The sequence below is a fragment of the Rosa rugosa genome, chromosome 6 (assembly GCF_958449725.1).
Source record: "Rosa rugosa chromosome 6, drRosRugo1.1, whole genome shotgun sequence".
Taxonomy (NCBI): domain Eukaryota; kingdom Viridiplantae; phylum Streptophyta; class Magnoliopsida; order Rosales; family Rosaceae; genus Rosa; species Rosa rugosa.
Window position 1 is genome coordinate 51,451,605 of NC_084825.1, and position 20,683 is coordinate 51,472,287.

The window sequence follows — 20,683 nt, forward strand, 5'->3', positions numbered from 1 at the left end:
AGCAACTCCAAAAGCAATGAACTCAAAATCAGCTATAGGAAGAAGCTATTTGGACCAAAAGCAGCTTTAGGAAATTTTACCAAACACTATACTCCAGGCCCAAAAGCAGAAGCAGCTCCAAAAGCAGCTCAAGAATCAATCCCAAACTGGGCCTAAACCGATAGTACTGCCTATCTATTCATCATTGGACAATCCAGAAATTGCAAAACGGAAGCCTCGATACGAACATAGACGTATCTATGTAGTAGGCTGTCTGGACTGTAGCCCAACCTAAAGTTATAATAATATATATACAATATATAAGTGCACACATATAATATATAAATTAGCCCACCCTAATTTTCTATCCTGGATCCACCACTGGATACAAAAACTTCAAGCATTTATCATTTAGTTGATGGATGTAAGAACCTCATAACAGGGCAAAGAACAATACAACGGTATACCATCTCTCAAAAATGAAATGGAGATTCTAAACAGCTTTAACATGTGAAATGAATTAAATGAGTGCTGGATTGAAAAATAATGGATCACAAAAAATGTGGACTAAAAATGATGCAATATAGAAAGAGATAGAGAGGGCCACAGAAATGAAAATCATACGATTCTGGGAGCTATCCTTGAAGCCATCTAGTAAACAGGGCCAAAGCACCATATTCTGTCAATTCTGATGCATTCTGATTCATTATTTTTTTCTTTGGAGTAAAATATATTTGAACATCTTAAAAAAATTAAGCAATCCTAAAACAGAGGTAAACTTGGTGGAAAGCGCACATGCATCCATTGTCTCTCATATGTCACCAAATGCTGCCACCCGATCTCTTCAAGCAGAGATAGCTTTTCTTCGTACAGCTTCTTCTTCGGAGGCTCCGTATTCTCTTGAATTATGTCATTCAAGACCTGTGCTCGAAGGAGATCAAATAGATGAAAGAATTAAATCATCAATACAGATTTCAAAACTGCAACTGACAATGAAAGATCACTTTATATTTCAAATAGAAAATACCTTCAGTGCTGTTCCAAGCCTTCCATGATGTTTCTCACGTGTTACTGAGAGGATTCCGTATTTAGAGGATTTCACATCGACCCATTTTTGAAGTTCTTTAAAAGTATCTTCAAAGCGTTCAAGCAGGACACCAGAGCCTGGTCCAGAATCAGCAATCTTGTCTGCCTCTTTTGAACCTTCAGTTACTTCTGACACCGAAGGCTTATCCCCCTGCAACAATCATGGTGACGGCAGCAGTACTCCATTAATTGTTAAAAAATAAAAATAAAGTATGTATTGTTAAGAGTACCAAAATGGGGGAGGATATCAATGAACCTTTTTTCCCCCTTAACAAGTTTAATTTGTTACAAATTCTGTACAAGGATCAAAAATATGAAACTAATATAAAACTATTCCAACCTGTAAAGACAAAATATCTGCCAGTGCTAGTCCTTTTTGGTACAATGCCTCTGCTAACTGATCACGAGTGGTCTCCATCTTCTTTTTATTTTTCTAACAAAAAGAATTAATACTAGTTATGATAATCTGGAGAATAAATTCAAAGGAAAAGGGTTATAATAGTTGTTAATCCTCTAAAGTAACTTCAGATATAAGATCACAAGGATTTAAGAGTGAGAAAATAAAAAGAATAAGTTGACAACTACACACCTCTGCCTCCTCATCTTCGGGATCAGTTCTAGGTGAAAAAAATTTCGCTAGCTCATCTCTGTCAATACTATCAACAACCTCATTTGCTGCATCAATAACCTGCAAAGCGACACTTGCACTACTATCAGATCACATATTAACCATCTTTCAAGGTAGGGAATTCTATAAACCTACTACATGCACATAATGGTACGAGTAACTAGACCATCATATTGTCGACAAACTGACAAAGTAATGAATACAAAGGTTATTATGCATCGTCCATAATCTATTAAAAAGATTGTTTTCATCATTAAAACATATAATGTAATACTTCTACATATAACTGTAACAATAATGGTTACGTTATGTTTGAATCAAACCCTGTCAGAAACTTTAGAGACCTAAAGTAGAAATGCTGTTTATATACATTAACATGTTATAATTTGACTTGGATAGACCTTTTGAGAAACCCACTCCAAACACTTGCAGAACCCAAATACCTAGTTGTGGCCCATTAAAAAATAATTCTGAACTGCTCACGGCTATTTTATTATTGATGACGACTTGTAGACGAGTATACTTTCTATTTTACTGTTTCCTTTTTACTTTTTTAAACTGAAGTTTTTGAAAAACTTAAAGTTCCTCTCTTATCCAAAAATACAATAAATGAAAGATTAATTTTAAACACTATCCTTATGGTGCACCGAGTATTGTGCAGAATATCATTCTTGATCATGCAGTTGTACTAAATTACCTCTTTGTCATGACAGATTTTGTCCTCGACATTGTTTCGAGAAAGCAAACCTTCCAAAATCTTTGCATGCAGTGGGGTGTGTTTTGGGTATTCAGACTGCAAAGACAAACATACATCACATACAATTGGTGACTCAAACATGCTATGCCAACTTGAAGCATAAAATGACAATCCCACAGTCGCTAGTTTACAGAGGCGTAAATATCCAATGCTCAATTAGGCTAAGAACGTGTAGTTCCACAAAAAAAAAAAAAAAAAATTAAAATAAATAAAAAGTAGAAGCTCAAATGAGTGTGGTGCGCGTGTGTAATATTGGACAGTTGAAGCATTGCAGTCAAAGCACCACATTCCATGTTGAATGAAGTAAAACTGTAAAACCAAAGTGCACAAGTGGAGTGAAATATGAGGTACCAAACTCATTTTCTGATGCGGCTTGAAATAAACCTACCATGTCTACAATACATGAAAATCACTTTAATCACGTTTATCTTTCATGTTAGCTAAAAACCTAAAATAGTCAATTTCTCATCACAGAAGCCTTCTATATCATCTAATATATACCATGACCAATTGACACTAGAACCTTAAGAGAGGTAGATAATTTGTTCCACTCTGAGCGTTCTTCTTCATTGTCTTGTTTGAGGCTTGTAAGAACTTTAATCTTTGCATCTCGAACCTGACACAAATTACTGACAGTAAGTATCGGTACCTCATATATAAGATCTACAAACATAAAAATCAAAAGTGATAAGTAGCATGAGGTTTGATAATAAAATTGCCAGCCTAGAATAATATGAGGACTTGATGAGGTAATCTGCAACCTAATTTGAAAAGCCAGAACTAAGTGTAGCTGAATCTGTACGTGTTGAGCTCTAGAACAAGTGCCGCATATATTGTGGTTTTCAACACTACCATTCTGACATGGCAATAATAGTCTCACCACTATGTATTACCAACACAATTACAATTAAAAAATAGAATCGTGTAACTGGATCCACTATGACAGACACATCCGATAGCCACATGTTTAGGTGACAATATAAAATAAGCATAAATAAGGGCGACCTACTGCTAAAATAGCAATCCCTGTATCGGTCACTCAGGCAAGTCAGAGTGATTTAATAACAAATCTACAAAAAAGTGTTACAGACAGATGGAGATGAGTAAAATGTTGTTGACTTTATTTCAAAATCAGAACTTGCACAGTTTAGGAACTATGGCCCGCATAAAAGTATGGTGCATTCATCAGGATGAAAAAGTATTATTTTATGTGCGTTACATACCTCTTCTTCTAAACGTTCAGAAACAGCTTTGGTGGAAGTAGAAGAACCTTTTCCTTTGTCTTCATCCATCTGTACAAGTATTGAAATAAAAACTATTATACACACAGTTTTATAGGTCAAATTAACAGCAGTGATATATCTAAATTTCATTCATTGTTTTGGCTAATTACCTTATTCGGTGGCACAATATAAGAAATCTGATAAGACACCGGGTTCTTTTGCGGATCTTTCCCTTGTCCTTTTTCAACATATGATAGCTTCCCATAGGAGATAGCTCCAAGCAAAACAGATCCTTGCGGAGAAAACTGCAAAATTTTTGTAAGTGTAATTGTTAAACACTTTCAGCACTAGCATCAAAGTAAATAAAATAAAATTGAAAACAAAAAGGTTTGTACAGTACATTACAGTACCTTTAGGAGCTTGTCTTTGGATGGTGGGCCCAAATAGATTGCTTCTTTTTTCCTACCCAAAATTCATTTAAGTTAGATAAGTACTACACAATGGCTTTATAAAAGCATAGAAACACATTATTAGGCTGCGTACCCTGGAACTAAAACTGAGGACTTATAAGCACCATTTCCCATCACAGGGCCATCCGGTTGAGAGAAAAAACTCAAACGCATTACATCCTGGTTAGAAAGAGACCAGGTTCTAATAAGTCAAAATAGAGATTTGATTGCATAATACAGCTTCTGAAGATTAGACATTGATTCAAACTGGTGTTATTCAAGGGAACGAGTATTAGATCTATACAAGGACAATGAGAAAAATGCATCATTTGTTCCAATCTAATATAAAATCAGGTCTTGAACTATCAAGGCAAAGATCTATTCAGATACATAATCAATTACTCTAAGACTGATACTCTACCTTCTCTTCCAATTTTCTTTCAATGAACAAAACCAGCTGCTTCAATTTTTCCAGATATTGCATGTTTTCGTGCCTGAGGTTGAAACATGTTAAGTTAGATGAAGTTGGAATAGCAGAAATTTCTTCTATGCGATAGAGCATTTAGTTGTCATTATTGCAACTTCCAATGAATAGATCTAACATGTATGCTGGCAAACAAACATAGTGGATACAGTCATTAAGGTAATTTCATAACCAAGTTGTGTCATTTAGTATTTAGAGAAATAGCTTTTGTAAATTTAATAAGAAAACTGAATTCTAAATCTTAGTAGCAACAACAAGTCTCAACTTGCAGCAAGGAAATAATAGAATATGGAACATGTGGGTTCATGAAATGAATCATACCTAAGATATAGCTGTAAAGTGTATTCGCCTTTGGGCAGTTTTGAAGAGCTTGGATAAGCTTCACCCGTTGCATATACACGCTGTTATTGGAAAGTGAAGAAAGTAAGACATGATGTGGAAAAAATATTTTCAACAACTTCCAAAGCATTGTAATAGTGCAGCAAGTATACAGAACAGTTGAGGTATACATTTAGAGCCACCAATTAATATTTGGGATGGACAACTACATCCCCAACTCCCTAATATCAAACAATTTAAAATTAAATAAAAAAATAAATAAAATTCAGAAGTACCTTGTTTGCATCAGAGATCATATAAAACTGAGACTCAAATTTAGTATCATATATGCGATCGTTAAGTAATGGAACTTGAGGTTTTACTTCAGCTCCATCTTCCAATTTGAACTTGTAACTGAGGAACCAGAAGAAGTGAGCGTCTAGAACTATAAAACATAAAATGTAGCCAATTTATAAACATTAGTCCATAGCTCACGTTAATGTCAGTGCCAAAATACGTTTTTCTGAGGGTAGTTTGTCACGATCTGTTGGAAGAGAACAAAGTTCAGCCGCAACTGGTCGATATGGAATTCTGATCTGCAAGTTGAAATCAAAAGGGAAAAGATACCATTTTAGAACACAAATATACCAACAAGATACGAGAAAAACATATATGCTTTTGTGTGTTTTTTTTTTTGGGGGGGGGGGGGGGGGGGGGGACTTCACCTTGCTTAGAGTAGCAGCAGGTGCAAGTTTCTCGGATGCTAGTAGAGCTTCAGCTTCAATTCTTACTGGTGCCTCACTTCCATCAAGTACTAGTTCCTCTTTATTAACATTAATCCCATGAAACACAATCTAAAAATGTTTACAAACCACATGTAAGGCTCTCCAATCAAGTTAATTTTACATAGAATTCCAAGATTCCAAAACTTCATTTTCAAACAATCTACAGACACCACATCACATCAATGGCAATAAATTAAATTAAATTGTTTGCATGTGTCTCAGATTTGGACCTTACAAAAATGTACAGGAAAAAAGATTGCCAAAGAAGGATGTCTGAGATATATTTCCCAAAGGATATGTAAGATAATATTACCACCAGTTTTAGAATTGAAATGAAATATATTTGGTCAAGTGCAGCTCCTCAAATAATATGAGAATCAACAATATTTTCAACAATACAGTAGAAAATGAAATACCATACTAGTGAACTTTGGCCAATCAAACTGGTACTAAATAGACAAGTACAGAAAGTTGACCACAAGAAATATCATGGCATCTTCAGTGAATGTAAGAAGCTAAGAAATAATGGAAAGTAAGATTAAAGGTATCTGCATATTAGATATCTCAAGTCTAGATATAAACAGAATACCTCAAAATCCACACAAGTTGTTTCGTTGCTTCCTATGCCACTTGACCAAAACTGAGCTATAGCTAATTCCATTGTCTGACCACCCACAACAGGAAATGAAAAGCTTTTGGCAGCAGGCGAAGAGAATGTTACAACACTCTCCCACTTACGAGGTCTTTGTAAGGGACAAAGCTGTGCATTGCAAGCATGTCAGAAGCAGGCTTTTTAACCAAAAAAAAAGAAGCAGGCTTACACAATCTGATATAAGTTGAACCGCATGCTTTACCTGAACAGAGTCAACAAAAAATCTTCGTGTTGTATCAAATCCTGATGTTTGCATGGTTGCTTCAACCCATGTGGCACCAAGAGGTACTTCGATAAATCTCCTTTCTATGTGGCCTACAAGAATAGCGTTGCACCATCAGGAGAAGAGATAAATTTCGGACATCAGTACCATATGACAAATGTCAGCCAATTGGCCCAGTTCAAAACACAAGTCAACTATTGGTAACAAGAAACAGAGAAGAGAGCGAATTGAAGGTGTGCATACCTGGCAAAAAAGACATCCTCGAAAATGAATATAGTGGAGGTCGACTTATGACAGTGATTGGCTTTGTTATAGTAATTGGGATTCTGAAAAGTGGGCCGCGCCAAGGTGCTTTGCAATCAACACCATATAGTTCATAATAGTGCAGACCTTCACTAAGGTTGGTAGGATTTACAACTATGCTGAAAAGAAGGGAAAGAAAACATGTAAATTAATATTCGCAATAAGGTAACACAAGTTAGCCACAGATACAAAAGCCAAAAAGGTATTAGATGTAAAGCTCGTAAAAGTAGAGAATCTAACAAGTCAGAATCGTTCAAAATCTCAAGGCAGGAACAACAAGAGTAATAGAAGATGCTTATGCGAAACCAAACTTTCTTGCTCCATTCCATGTGCATGCACAAGTGTCATGTACATATTTCCAAAAATTTTATGAAAATGAAGCCCAGTTCCCTGGTTATTAGCTCAGGTCCAGGAACTTTTCTCAAAAGTAATTGACCAAGTCATTTTCAAAAACAAGGAACAGCCAGACATATCACCAAACCAAAAAACACTTATACCAACCACATATAAGAGTATGACAACATGCAAAGAGCTTAGATCCATGCATGCAACAACATAATAACAAGGTTGTCAGTTTAATAGATGAAGAAAAACGAATCATAAAAAGAATGGCCTAAAAACAAGTGACCAGTATAACTTGACTATATATGTGTAATGTATTAAAATAAATAATAAAAAGTAAAATAATAGCGAATAGAAGTAGAGCTAACTAACTTGAAGCTACGGCCATTATGAGTAAGAAGGAGAAACTCAGGAGCCCTCACAACTGCGTTGTCAGTGGAATGTAACTCAATACACTCCTCAAAAGGAACCAATTCTTCTAAATTACTCGCACCCTCATGAAATTTTGGTTCAACTTGCACTGTCCACTGTTAACAACACTACTTTAGATATAGTAGCAGTTGCAAAATAGGACTGAAAGAAATGCTGCCAAACTTATCTAAGAAGAAGTACATAAAAAAAATATGATCCTTGTAATAACAGGAAGGTCACCACAATACTATGAATATATGAAGTATTGTGTGACCATATGCTTAAAGAATTTTGAAATAGCATCACAAATATTAAGCCGAGAGTACTACATAACATAAGTTATAAATCTTATATGAAAATTCAGCTACTCATTAAATACAAAGTTTAATGTGTATTCACCTCGGTAGAATGTTGGCAAGCACTAGCCTCCCTTAGGTAAATACCTCGTGATGTAGGAGCTGACATCAAAATGCATCACATTTAACAAAGTTCAGTGCACCAACATAACCTAAGATTAAGAACGTCTAGAACATGGAATGATTACCAAATGCCTAATAACTAGTAAAATAAAATGAACCCTACGTAGGGAAACAGAAGATCCATAGGCTATAAGAGACTGATTCTAACAAACACAAGGGCCTTTCCCAAATCTACTAAGAGTTTGACATGTTCAATGTTTTTTGACAGGAGATATTTTATGATTTACAACTTTCATAAAGAAGATTGTGGGGACACTGATCTCCTCACATAAATAAATAGGACTTATCATGCTAAACTTTAGGGAAATATGCTAGTTGGATCCCGGCAAGGTTGTGCTGTCAATCAAAAGTGAAGGAAATGCAGCTAAACTTACTTGTTTTACCAGATTGGTTTATCTTTATCTGATACCAGACAGATGGTACATCCCGAGACTGCTTTAGGTATTCATGTGCCCTGATAACCAATAATAATCATGATGTGTCTCAAAAATTACAAGCATAATCTACAGTAGGAAGTAGTAGGGTGAGGATCCAAAAAGTCTTACTTGTCAACTTGCATAAGTCCTTGCCCAGTTGATAATTTATCTTCTGGTAAACTGCCTACAGGAACAGATGTATTTTCAAGAGCCTTCCTTACACTATATGGACTCACAGAAATACCCTCAGCCTACAAAAAAAAGTCTTAAAAAAGTTGCACAAACAAAATACATATTTAACATAGTCAAAAGGAATATAAACAAGACTATGCATAACACAAGTACCTTTAATGCACTTATGAGTAGTGCAATTCCACCACAAGCAGATGGGGATGCCATTGATGTTCCATTCATGAGCATCCGTCGTTGGAGGGTCCACGTAGGAACAGGAGCAATAGCTGCACCAGGAGCACTAATACAGACACCAAGATCTCCATCGGCAGTTGGTCCTCGGCTAGACCTGCAGAAAGAATCAATTTGTGATGAAACCAGTAGAGCAACCTAAAGTAAGCCGGCTTTGCCGAGTGAGGAATTCATGTTTAAAAGTGACTAATAAAAGTTAATGTACCAAGTGTATTCAAGCCCTTCACCGGGGGCTTCAACTACACAATGAGCACCAGCAGCCATTGCAGGAGAGACATATGCACCAACTCCTATAATGCTTGATGTGGTACCACCAGGTGCCCCAACAGTGCTCAATGCCGGCCCACTATTGCCGGCACTACTCACAAATACCAGACGGTGCTTGTTCACAGCCTAATTTAGCATCAATTAAGAGAGTGTAACATATTGCATGAAAGATAAAAGAAAAGAAGATATTAATACAGCTATGAAAGCAACAGTTAATAATGTAGAAATCATACTTCATTAACAAGGTCAACAAAGCGCCCATAGTTTGGCAGTAACGCTGGTTCTCCATAGCTCATGTTGATCAGATCACATTTATGCTGCAAAAAACATTATTATGGCCATCAATACACTGATATATACCCTCACAATGGTATGTCCATATCACAGATTTCATAAAAAAGAAACTGAGTTTCAAAGAACCTCCACAGCAGCAATCAAAGCTCGAGTCAGCCCAGTTCCTGTCTCCATTGAACCTAAGCGTGCATCCCCAATTTTACAAGATATAACTTGTGCTCCAGGTGCAACTCCATTCAACAGGGGCTCCTAAGAACAACAACGAGTATCATAAGTATATTGTCTTACAACTGAGGTGCAGCAAAGTAATAAAGTTACCTAACAGTACCTTCGCATGGAAAGCAGTAGCAATACCAGCAACATGTGTGCCATGGGGAGAGCAATCTGTTACGATACTCAATATCTTCCCTTCATCATACACATTAACAACAAACGTACAGGCATCCAATTTGCTGAAAACGCCATACTTTCGTTCTATCCTGTACAGAGTTTATATAAAACTAATGAAAATTCTATAAAATCAGCCCATCATCATGACGACCACATAGGAAACTAAAACACCAAATATGAATAACTTATTCAAAGTATACCTAATCAAATAGGAAATTTCCAGAAAAACACTGTTTGGTTCAAAGCAAAGCATCATAACTGAGGGGTTTTCATCTGAGCAAAAAGTAATAGTAAATACTATATAACCACACAGGGAGAGAAATTATGGAGATGCTCATCAAATGCTAAAATTCAAGAGAAAAAAGTATCTATCCTTGGTTTAGTTATACACAGCATTTGGAGGCCTTTGGGCGGCAGCTTTTGAGTAACAGGCAGGTTTTTAAATAAGACAACTACAACATTGAAGAGAATATCAACATTCAGCATACACTCTCAAGTTCTCCACATACAAAAAGTACATCTCACATCTTTGTCCCATCATTATACCTCTCATGTTTTGCCACTAGAAACCAAGTTAAGCATACCTATAATTAGTTAGGGGCACAAAGTCAGCGAGTTTTCCACAATCAGGGTCATCCTCAAGAGTCTGTGTGTCAATGGCAACCCTCCATACTTCTCCATCATGCCATACAACAGCATCTATGACAGGCCCTTTGTCATCATAGCTCTAGAAAATGCAAGATCATTACCTTTAACAGTTGTGGACAAACTTAATAATAAAAAAGAAATACTTGGCACTCACATCAGCTTGCTTTTGTAGGTAATCAACTCTGTTTTGCAGGTCCTCCCGAGCCCTTTTCAAGTTAGCATCCTCCGCTCTAATGTGTTTCTGGGCATACGGTAACATAGAAAGGTACACAGTTAGGACCATCACAATTCAAACATGTCGACAGAAGAGCACCTAGGTTAATAATGTCTAGGAGTTGCACAGCAGGAAAGCTTGAGAACATATACTTAATATAAATTAGTCAGATGGAAAGGATGCTTTAATATGTCAGATAATTCTATGTGGTATTCAAAGATAAATTTCAAATGATGACTATGAGCAGTTGATTCATACCCTTGTCTACACAGGAACAAAACTACAAAATGAATTTTGAACAGGAAGACATAAAAGGAATACGATGAGAAGCTGGAGCCCCATGAGAAGAAAATAATCTTGAATAAAACAAGATGGACCCCATTGAGAATAAAATACTCTTACATCACTCATCGTAGTAAAGTGCATAATGTGCAAAAGAGGAGGACAGGACTACAAAAAGGAAGTAATATCAAGTTTATTTGAACAGTGCAATCAGTTTAGTGTTTTTAAAATTTCAACATTGATTATGCACCCATGCTCAAAAATCAAAATTTACAACACAGCATAGAGTAAAGAGTACATTGTGTTTCAGTATCAGATGCATCTGCATGCAAGAACTAAAAAAGTATCACATGCAACAACCTGGTCAAATTCATGAAGATGCTTAACAGCCTTAGCAATTTCCTCTTGGTTTTGTTCGTCCCATTTTTTCCTTCTTTCTCTCTGTCAATGAAACATAAGGGGAGAAGAGAAATTTGTTCATTATCATCTGAAGGGAGGCTATGCATACAATAAAATACACATAACAACCTATGGACTGTATATACCTTCAAGCGGGAAGTCAATGTGCCAGTAAATAGCTCGTAAACCAACTTATAACCCACGTGCCATTCACCAGAAGGATTTTTCCATGAAGAGTTGACGTGCAGAGATGCCCCTGTATGAAAAATTTGCATTAAAGCCCAAACACGGCACTTTAAAAAAATTAAAAAAAACTTAGCACGCAAGTTAAGATATTACTTTTTCTATAAACAGAGCTGACCTACATAGTTTCTTAAGGTCAATCAAAAGCTAAAACACAGGTTAAATAGCTTTGAGAAAATTGTGGGAAACCTTCTCATAATAATACAGAGAGAAACATACATACATATAGATGAAGATATACACATGATAAGAAATTCACCTGAAGCTCCAGGTATGCAACCGTTCTCATCGGCCTTCACCACCTTTGAAGTATCAACATCTCCACTCCCAGTGCTGAAAAATAGAAGTATTCAGAGTTCGGACTAAACCAAATGCTCTAAAAATACCACTAATTTCATGCTCAACTAGACTATTACACACTTACCAGTCAAGAACATCTAGAACTTTCGGCTTTCCATCTGACGTAACCTGTAATCCAGCAGCAGCCGGGTCCACTCCAGAATCTGATTCACAGTTTTCAGTTCAACACCTTAAGTTTCTCAACTGGAAAACAAATCCAACAGTTCACTCACAACTTAACTTCACCTCCTAATCAATTTCATCACAATACTAACTCCATCGCTAATCAATTTTCTTCACTACTAATTTTCCTAATCAATTTCAAAACTAACACGTCCGATTCTTATAACAGTCCTTTCTTAACAAACAGATAGGGATGAAAAGAAAACACAATAGCTTACAACGATCATCATCATTTTATTTTCTTCAAAATCTTCATCCAAAAACAGAAATCATAGTGTTATTGAAGTGAAAGAAGTACCGAAGATAGCAATAACGACGCCGCGGCCGTCGTAATTCGGATGAGCCTCGACGAATCGATCGGCGCCGATCTCCTTCTTCGGCATGAGCGAGGCTAAGAACGTGGACTCGTTGAGCTTGAAATTACGCAGAGAACCATTACCGTCGCTACCGCCGCCGCTAATCGCAGAGCAAGGCATTGCCCTAACCCTAACGCTACTGGTTCTACTCCGATCACTCCACTCGGTCTCTCTTGGTCTTCGTCTCGCTCTGCTCGGCTTTTTGGGTCTAATGATTAGCGAGTGATAGTGATGATGAAGTGGGAGGAGACGTGAGTCACGTGACGATGGCAAATAAGGTAATTTGAATAATACGACGGCGTTTTGCATTGTGTTGGGATTTTGTGGAGGGTGTTTTGGTAATTTTGGGAGTGAGGAGGGCGGCGGTGGCGAGGAGGGTGATTAGCTGACTGCTGAGGGAGGGTGCGATTGTTTGGGGACGCATGGTGAGAGGTTGGATGGGACGGCGTGGTTGGGTGTGGTGTGGGTGGCTGTGTTATCGGTTGTGGTGAAATTACGTGTTTGTCCCTTTGCATGGATTGCAAACGATAGGACAAGGGAGTTCCTGTTTTTGTTTCTTAACGAATTATTTATTATTGCTCAAAATAGTAATCGAACTAATGAAATATCTACCAAGAATGATTCAATGAGACAAGTGGAAGAGAGACATTGTGTCCAAACGTGGATTTTGTAATGTTCACTCTTATTTGGCAAATGGTGGTAGAAAATGAAAGAATGTCTTTTGTAATATTGAGATCTTATTTTCATTTATTTGGAAATCTCAGCTACTTTTAATTTCAATGAAATAGTCAAATTGTGACGATATTTATGTGTTGTAACTTTAATTTTTTTTTTTTTTATGGAAAATAGGTCGGTCCTTTCATTAATGCAAGCAGTACAAAAACGAAACACCCCTATGGGGTCGACAGAAAGAATCGTTCCTTCAGGAGGTATTCTAGAAGAAAAGGACCCCATAAAATCCCGAGTACACCCACCTTTTAGGAAATCCACGCACCTTTATTCTAACAAAAACTAAGAAACTTCGAAGCAGACATAATTACTGTGCACCTACATTAATTGTGACGATAGTTGTTTGTTGTAACTTTAATTGATCATCTGTTAAAAAAAATCATTAATTGATTATTAAAATAATAATAAATAACAACATTCATTCGTTGTATTGTACTTTCAAAAAAAAAAATGATCTAATTATATTTAATGAATTGAATTGACAGAAAAATATGCACTAGATGTGCAAATGTTTGCTTTTGTATTCCTTCTTTCTAGCATAAGCAATGTATCCACTTGTATGTGTATTCTCTATTCATCTTCCATTAAAATTTTATCCATGCCGTTTCCTTGCAAAGCTGGCAATTAAAAAGCTTCTCTCTTTGTGGATCAATCTTCGACTAAATTCAGACCTTCTACAAGACCTGCACTATATCTTTTGGAGTCAGATCAATGAATCGAATAAGTACTCCACTAACTATCTTTTCTAGTCAGATCAATGAATTGAATAAGCACTCCACTAACATGGTTAACTAACTACATATAAGTATATATGTATATATATGTATGTCTAAATTCATGAAGGAATTACCTGAGCTTGTGTTTGCTGGTATAAGGTTATGGCAGGTAGTGTCACAAGGGTATGCACAGTCAACTTGCTTATTAGTTATCCTTCTGCTAAAGTACCAGTCACCTACAGCTTCTGCAATGGTCTGTCAAAAACACAATCAAGTTTTCACTTATTGGGAGTGTGTGCAAGTTTATGTTATGTCTAACAGTCAATTTCACTTACCTTGTTGTGTATTCTTGGAGAATCAACCCCAAACCATGTGTCCTGGGACTCACTTTGGCAGTGAGCAAAGCATGAGTTGATGTACATCCCTCCTCTAGCTGAGTACTTGTAGAACAATGCCAAAGCAACGAGCATGTCGCGCCTGAAACCTGACAATCGGAAAGAAAAAGAGAGACTATTCAGCTAATCATATGCTACATGAAGAGCGCAAAAACTACAAATAGAATCACGTGGATTGAAGAACAACCTTGCAATACATTTAACTGAGCAGGATTGCATGCTGCCGGATCCAGTTTGCAACGGTTCCAGTGTCCGCGTGGATCAGCTGAAGATGGCACCAATCCATGATGGAACTGTGGACAAATGAAGCTTTAGTACTTAAACAAGAAGGATATTATGAAACCTCAGATTCCACAAGGCAGAGAGAATTTATACCTGGTAAACATCATAAGCCGAGTTCAAGATGAAAAAAGGCGGTGTGATGAATCTCAATGCATACTGTGGGAAAATACACTGCATCAAACCAAGGCAAATGTCAAAACCATGTGATTGCAAGACTAGTACATCAGTAGTTAATTGGTTTGTAAAGAAAAGAATTACCAACTCAGGAAAAGGAAGGGATCCGGTGCAGTTCTTATCCAGATTCTTTTCTACACCCTGCCATGCATATCTAACATATGAGTACATATTTATAAGCAAAATGCAGATACACAACCAAGGACAAATTCCGTCGCTTGCTTGCGAAAGAAAAGAGTACCTGTAGAGAGACAAGGTCTTTATAGAAAGACCTCATTGTGTGATTCAAACCTATGTCTCTTCTGTATGAATGAAAGACAAAGATCAATATGCGGCATTCAAAAGTGCAAGATGCAAGAATGCTATTTACTTTGAATACTTGGAAGTACTTGGTGAAAGTCAAACTTACTCATCAAGAAAGAATCCAGCATCACTCAAGCATTTTACACTGGCATTACTTGGTACATACTTAGTGAAGTCGTCACAATGTAAAAATGCTGCTAACCCCCCAGCAGAGCAACCTGATAACAAGGCCTGGAAACGAGATGGAATAATCAGCATTTGAATAGCAGCATTAGGATCAATATATTCGTAGTCAAATTAGAGATTGCTTTACCTTACGTGCCTTTCCTAAACCTTTAGGCAGAAGATCAAGAATGATGGCTTCCCAAATCTTTTGCCCTCTGAAATAGAGCAACGTTGTCTGTCATTCATTTCACACGTTCATTCACACATACATGCAAAGAAATGATCAGTTATTTCTACAGATATATCCATTGTCATTTAGGGGCAACATTGCTATAAAACATTGAAAATTAAGAAGGTAGTAAAAGATCTAGAAGGAAACATTGGTTTAAAGAGCAAATTAGTACCCCATTCTTATACACTGCGTCTCCGGCAAATGAAGCTCCATCACAATATCGAATCTTCACACGGTTCCAATTGTAAAAATCTGGTTCACCATCAAGATTATAATCAGAACAATTTCCCTTTGTTATATACTCGGATAATGTCAGTGCAAAGACACTATATTTTCTTATGTTTATGATTTCCTTATAGAGCTTTTTTTTTTTTAGAATGATTTCATTATACAGCTTTTATAACATGCTTGTGAAATTTATGTGCAGAGGTAACCCAAAATCTGAACATTTCATTCAACAACATATAAAGGGGTTAATTCATTGTCAAACTTATTTGTATTCGACGGAGGAAGCTCAAATGAATAAGCCTTTTAGGGTCAGAACTCAGAAGTAGATTCAGATCCTAACAATGAAAGAACAAGCTTTTTAGTTACTGTAAATTGTAGGCTGAAGTAGATCCAAACCTTCCAACTGGACCAACTCATTGGACACAGGTGAATTTTTACGTTTACCAGAAAAAACAACAGTCCTGAATCAAAGACAGGAGGAAATGACAAAGCTGGAAAAGGCTGGAAAGATCAAACAAGTTGTCTGTAGCTACACATTACTATGATTTTAATCACGTGAAAAGGACAATAGAGAACGCCAGGAACGTGGAGGACATAACTCTCATTGACCACATTCATATCCGGATATGTTTAAATTAACCCTTTTAGGGTCAATACTAAGAATCTAGATTCAGGTCCCAAAAGGTGTTTCTCTTATGAGTTATGACTAAATATAATAGATATTAACTTCAGTACTAATCTACTTAACAGTAAGAGAAAATTGTCTTGTATACTCAATGTTTATGTTAAACACTTCACGGATTAATTATTGCTTGACATGTGACCAATGTTAAGAATTTCGTCTTGATTACTAAAAGATATAACTTTTAGAGTGTGGGTGTAGGGTTTAGCTCTTGAGTTTTGGGCCAAGCTCAAGCGTTTGCGAGCTAAACCTAAACCGCAAATCCTAAGCAATGACGAGATAAAAATAAAGGTCCTATGTCAAATACAGTAGCTGACATTTCTTTGTTATGTATCTGGTATTCTGGTATATTTTTTATGTTATGTATCTGGTATTCTGGTATAAAAAAAAAAAAAAACTAGCTATTGCTCTCTATATGCAATCCTATACGGCCAGATTCATTATTTGAAAGATAAATCTTGCTACAAGGCAATTTTCTCATACCTCCATCAATCCTAAATTATTGAACGAATTCTTTACGGAAGAAGAACAGATTTTTTCTTTGCTCTTTCCAAGAACTTCTTCTACTTTGAAGAGGTTTTATAGATGGCGGATTTGGTATTTGGATATTTTGTGTATCAATGATAGAGGTTTTAACTTTTAAGAGGCATGTACAGATTCTTTAAGAAAAAATCAAAAATAAATAAAGTCTTATGTTCATACTTTAGGCTACACCGTCTGGCACTCTGGCTTCTGTTCTTAACAGTAAAAATTATATGATGATTGATGGTAAGAGAACTGGAATCTTTCTTAGCTGTAAGCCAAGACTAGACCAGAAATAATGAAAAGCAATAATAGAAGTCAGGCCTTAAGGTCCTTAACGTATCATGTGGAAGTGTGACATGGACCACTAGATGATGAGCTACTGTTTAAGCTTGACCACTAGAATGGAAGAAGAACATGGAGTCGGTACCTGGATTAAGAGAAGCATTATTACTTAGAATCCCAGAAAAGACCTCCCACTTGCTCATAAGACGTGTAGAACCTCTTCTTGTTTTCGCCCTCTCCAAGCAAGACTCTATATCATTACACCACCCTCCACCCTGTGAATCAAATTGATTAGATTGAGGTCCTCATCATGAGTCATGAATGCGAAAACTTAAGAACCCGGACACCTACTTACCTAACCGATTTAACAGAAATTGGTTAGTGATCTTTTGGACCATGAAAGGACATTGCGTATTCTAGAAGTGAACACCCACCAAAGGAAAGCTTGAGATAGATAAAAAGAACCTATTGAAAGTTTGAACCAATCACTCGATATGATAGCAAAAGTGAATAAAAAAAATTTTGAATGGAGATCTGAGATTTTGTAACTACTTCATAGATCCTAATGCAAAATTCTTTTACGTGAGAAATTATTCTCTATAATTTTGTTTCACAAAAGACGAAATTAAAAACGAAACATGTAAATAAAAATAGATAATGACCTAACACGCTAATAACCTAGTCTGGTACGATTAGATAGGAGTCACTACTACGCAAAATCTCAATCATACTTTTATGTTGTTCAATATCATCATGTGATTAACTATCTGGAGAGAATCAATCGAAAACTAAAATCAAATTGCGTACAGTTTCCATGAATGAATTTCATACTATTTTTTTCCCCCCACCAAGTTTTCAGAATGTGACTGCACATTGCTCCTAGATCGGGCTAAAAAGTCACATGAACTAGAAAACTCGACAAACTCCCGTTTCCGCTAATAAGAGCCACCCAGATCAGCACTGCCGCCCACGGTAGTGCTAGTTGTCTTGTAACGTGCACAGAACACAAGGCATAAAGCAATAAATACGACGTCGTACTTATCTCCCTATTTCCACTGCAAGTCCAAATCTAATGACCCATGAGTCATGATTTGATGATTTGTCAACGTAACTAGACACGTGGCCAGACACGAATGGATACAAAAGAGAGTATTTTTGTGTCCTAACAGCCTAACCCTTTTTCGTGTTAAATAAATTGAAAAATTAAAATTAAAAATGAATAATATACCTCAAACTGTAAAAGCCAGTTTCTTGCTCCGGCGCCGAAGCCTCTGTGAATATGATACGCAGGCAAACTCCCATCCAAGCAAACTATACGAATATTCGCCGCCAAAAACCAAAAAAGTTAACAGACAAAATGCAACAATTCTTCTTTCTTTTCCGCAACGAAAACAACATATACTCGAATCTTACTACATCAGATATTAGTACATATAGCCAAGAAACTTACAAGCGCCGAGAGCGGGGGCATTTCGGACGGTGGTCATGTTCACCACAAGCCGGTGCGGCCGCTGTGAGTAAATGCACCAAGGCGCGCACGTTAGCAGCGCCAACGTGACTGCTACCACCGCATTCACGCTCTTAGTCATCGTCGTCTTCATTTCAGTAACCATTTACATAAACTCTCTCTCGATCTCTTTCAGCATCGATATATCTCCCCCTGAGCTGGGATAGAAGATTGCGTTTAGGGAAAGCTAGCCGATCTTGGTCTTAAATGGGAATAAGTGAGAAAGTTGATTATGGTTTTAAAGGGAGGAAAAGAAAAGATGAAACAGTTGGGAGAATTTATGCATTCACCAAAAGGAATGACGTAACTGGAATTTGAGGAGGAGCAGGGAGAGTTGGAGAGGGTTTGGTTTTGGCTAAAAATGAAGGCAACTGCTTTGTCGTGTTGGAGAGGAGGAAGGTTCTTTATAGGGCGAGAGAGCCGGGGCGGGTGATGATGAACAATCCAATGGGGCCCACGGCCACGAAAATGGTGATGGGCTGTTGGATGTGGATTATGATTAGTGCAGTGATAATGAAGAGATTAGAGAGGTGAAAATATAGAGATTATCTTAATATAATGAGCAAACCCAAAAGAAAAACTACTAAAGAAGCTCTCAAAGTGTTTTCAATTTTTTTTTTTTTTTTCTGGTTACAAAAGTGTTTTCATTTATTGAAGTTTGGGGTTTATATTATGGTCTTAAATTGACCTCAAGTGACAGCATCTTAAACTTGGAAGTTAAATATGATTCTACTACTCTTGTCTAACTGATGCAGAAGTTTGACATTTCTCTTCGTTCCCTTGGCTCTTTGTTTACTGGTTGCATCAAACATAAGTTTGATACGGAGAATGTTCGTCTCACATATATTTCGGGAATGTAAATGACTGCTGATTCTTTGGCTAAGAACAATATCAATCATGACCTCAGCCTTATTACTTTTGGATGATATTTCAGCTGTTTCTAGAGCTAGGGTTTGTTCTTCGTTTTTTGGGTCTTGGATAGAACTACCAAAGGTTTCAAGATCAAAGAGCACCTATGATGGATATTAAGTGGTTGCTCCCATGTCGTTGTAGTCATTTAATTTACAATTTGTTGTCTTATAAAAGATTTATTCATGATTGATGTATGTATAATCTAAGTTAGTCCACAGAAATTGCTTCATGACTTTGAAGAGAAGACATCCTTCAATGGTATTGACTATTGAGTTAGGTCTCGAAGTTTAACTAAATTTCGACAATTGTTGGTCCAAACTAGGCCCAATTTGTCAATTAAGTCAAGCAAACCCACATATTGTCATGAATTAGGTCTAGAATACTACTTTTTTTGTTTTTATGACTCTGAAGTGGATGCTTCGGCCTTGTCCACCAATGGTATTGAGTTAGGTCTCCTAGTCGTTGATCCCAAACTAGACCCAATGTGTCAATCAAGTCAAACAAACCCCACATTATTGTCAATCTTATAAAAAAAAATTAGGTCTAGAATACTAATTCTATTTTTTTAACCCCACCCCTCCCCACCCCACTCTTTAATGAGATCTTCTAAATGAGAAACAATTGTCTTACCACCTCACCAAGTACATGCATCCTAGATTCCCAAGTCTAGAATGCTACTGTTTCATGGACTGATTGTTAACATATAATTTGAAAAGTGAATATTTGTATGAAAACTAGGGTCGATCTATGAGTGGTGTGAACATGTGGTCGGTGTCGCCAAATACTTAACCTCCGATTCAACATGTTTTTGAAAAATTCAACTTCTTTGAATATGGTATACGATATCCGTAGAGTACAATATAGATGTAGATTTAAGATGCAATGTTTTCTATTCATACATCTTTTGCATAAATTTCTAAAGCTTAGAGAAGTTTTGAGTAAATAATCAAACAAATGACGAATAAACGAGTTGTTAAA

The 20,683-nt window shown here is 36.7% G+C and overlaps 2 protein-coding genes across 5 annotated transcripts; both read right to left on the bottom strand.

Moving 5' to 3' along the window:
* Positions 1-540: 540 nt before the first annotated feature.
* On the bottom strand, positions 541-12,992 carry LOC133714213 (tripeptidyl-peptidase 2). 2 transcript variants are annotated; one of them, XM_062140297.1, is made up of 34 exons: positions 12,516-12,988; positions 12,120-12,198; positions 11,955-12,028; positions 11,599-11,708; positions 11,414-11,494; positions 10,712-10,798; positions 10,494-10,636; positions 9,848-9,998; positions 9,646-9,768; positions 9,459-9,542; positions 9,164-9,351; positions 8,881-9,055; positions 8,665-8,786; positions 8,494-8,573; positions 8,040-8,098; positions 7,602-7,756; positions 6,828-7,006; positions 6,564-6,676; positions 6,299-6,469; positions 5,650-5,778; positions 5,420-5,520; positions 5,221-5,338; positions 4,928-5,007; positions 4,544-4,616; positions 4,217-4,302; positions 4,084-4,135; positions 3,844-3,978; positions 3,674-3,742; positions 2,974-3,066; positions 2,391-2,486; positions 1,655-1,753; positions 1,406-1,498; positions 1,007-1,216; positions 541-900 (listed from the first exon to the last, which is right to left on the bottom strand). In XM_062140297.1, exons 1-34 carry the CDS (start codon positions 12,880-12,882, stop codon positions 742-744), a joined length of 4,134 nt encoding a protein of 1,377 aa, XP_061996281.1. In that variant the 5' UTR covers positions 12,883-12,988; the 3' UTR covers positions 541-741. The 2 variants fall into 2 exon arrangements, 1 of the variants encoding a protein (XP_061996281.1); XR_009848494.1 differs by lacking the exons at positions 541-900; positions 1,007-1,216; positions 1,406-1,498 and having other exon boundaries at positions 2,952-3,066; positions 12,516-12,992.
* A 677-nt stretch (positions 12,993-13,669) lies between these two features.
* On the bottom strand, positions 13,670-19,180 carry LOC133717561 (pectin acetylesterase 9). 3 transcript variants are annotated; one of them, XM_062144283.1, is made up of 13 exons: positions 18,737-19,180; positions 18,515-18,597; positions 17,432-17,561; positions 15,742-15,821; positions 15,486-15,572; positions 15,279-15,403; positions 15,111-15,171; positions 14,954-15,010; positions 14,789-14,866; positions 14,601-14,706; positions 14,354-14,502; positions 14,153-14,273; positions 13,670-13,990 (listed from the first exon to the last, which is right to left on the bottom strand). In XM_062144283.1, the coding sequence occupies exons 1-13, from the start codon at positions 18,897-18,899 to the stop codon at positions 13,977-13,979; spliced, it is 1,254 nt and encodes a 417-aa protein (XP_062000267.1). In that variant the 5' UTR covers positions 18,900-19,180; the 3' UTR covers positions 13,670-13,976. The 3 variants fall into 3 exon arrangements, with proteins under 3 accessions (XP_062000267.1, XP_062000266.1, XP_062000268.1); XM_062144282.1 differs by having other exon boundaries at positions 13,670-13,985; positions 18,737-19,179; XM_062144284.1 differs by lacking the exons at positions 18,515-18,597; positions 18,737-19,180 and adding an exon at positions 17,642-17,660 and having other exon boundaries at positions 13,670-13,985.
* Positions 19,181-20,683: the final 1,503 nt, after the last annotated feature.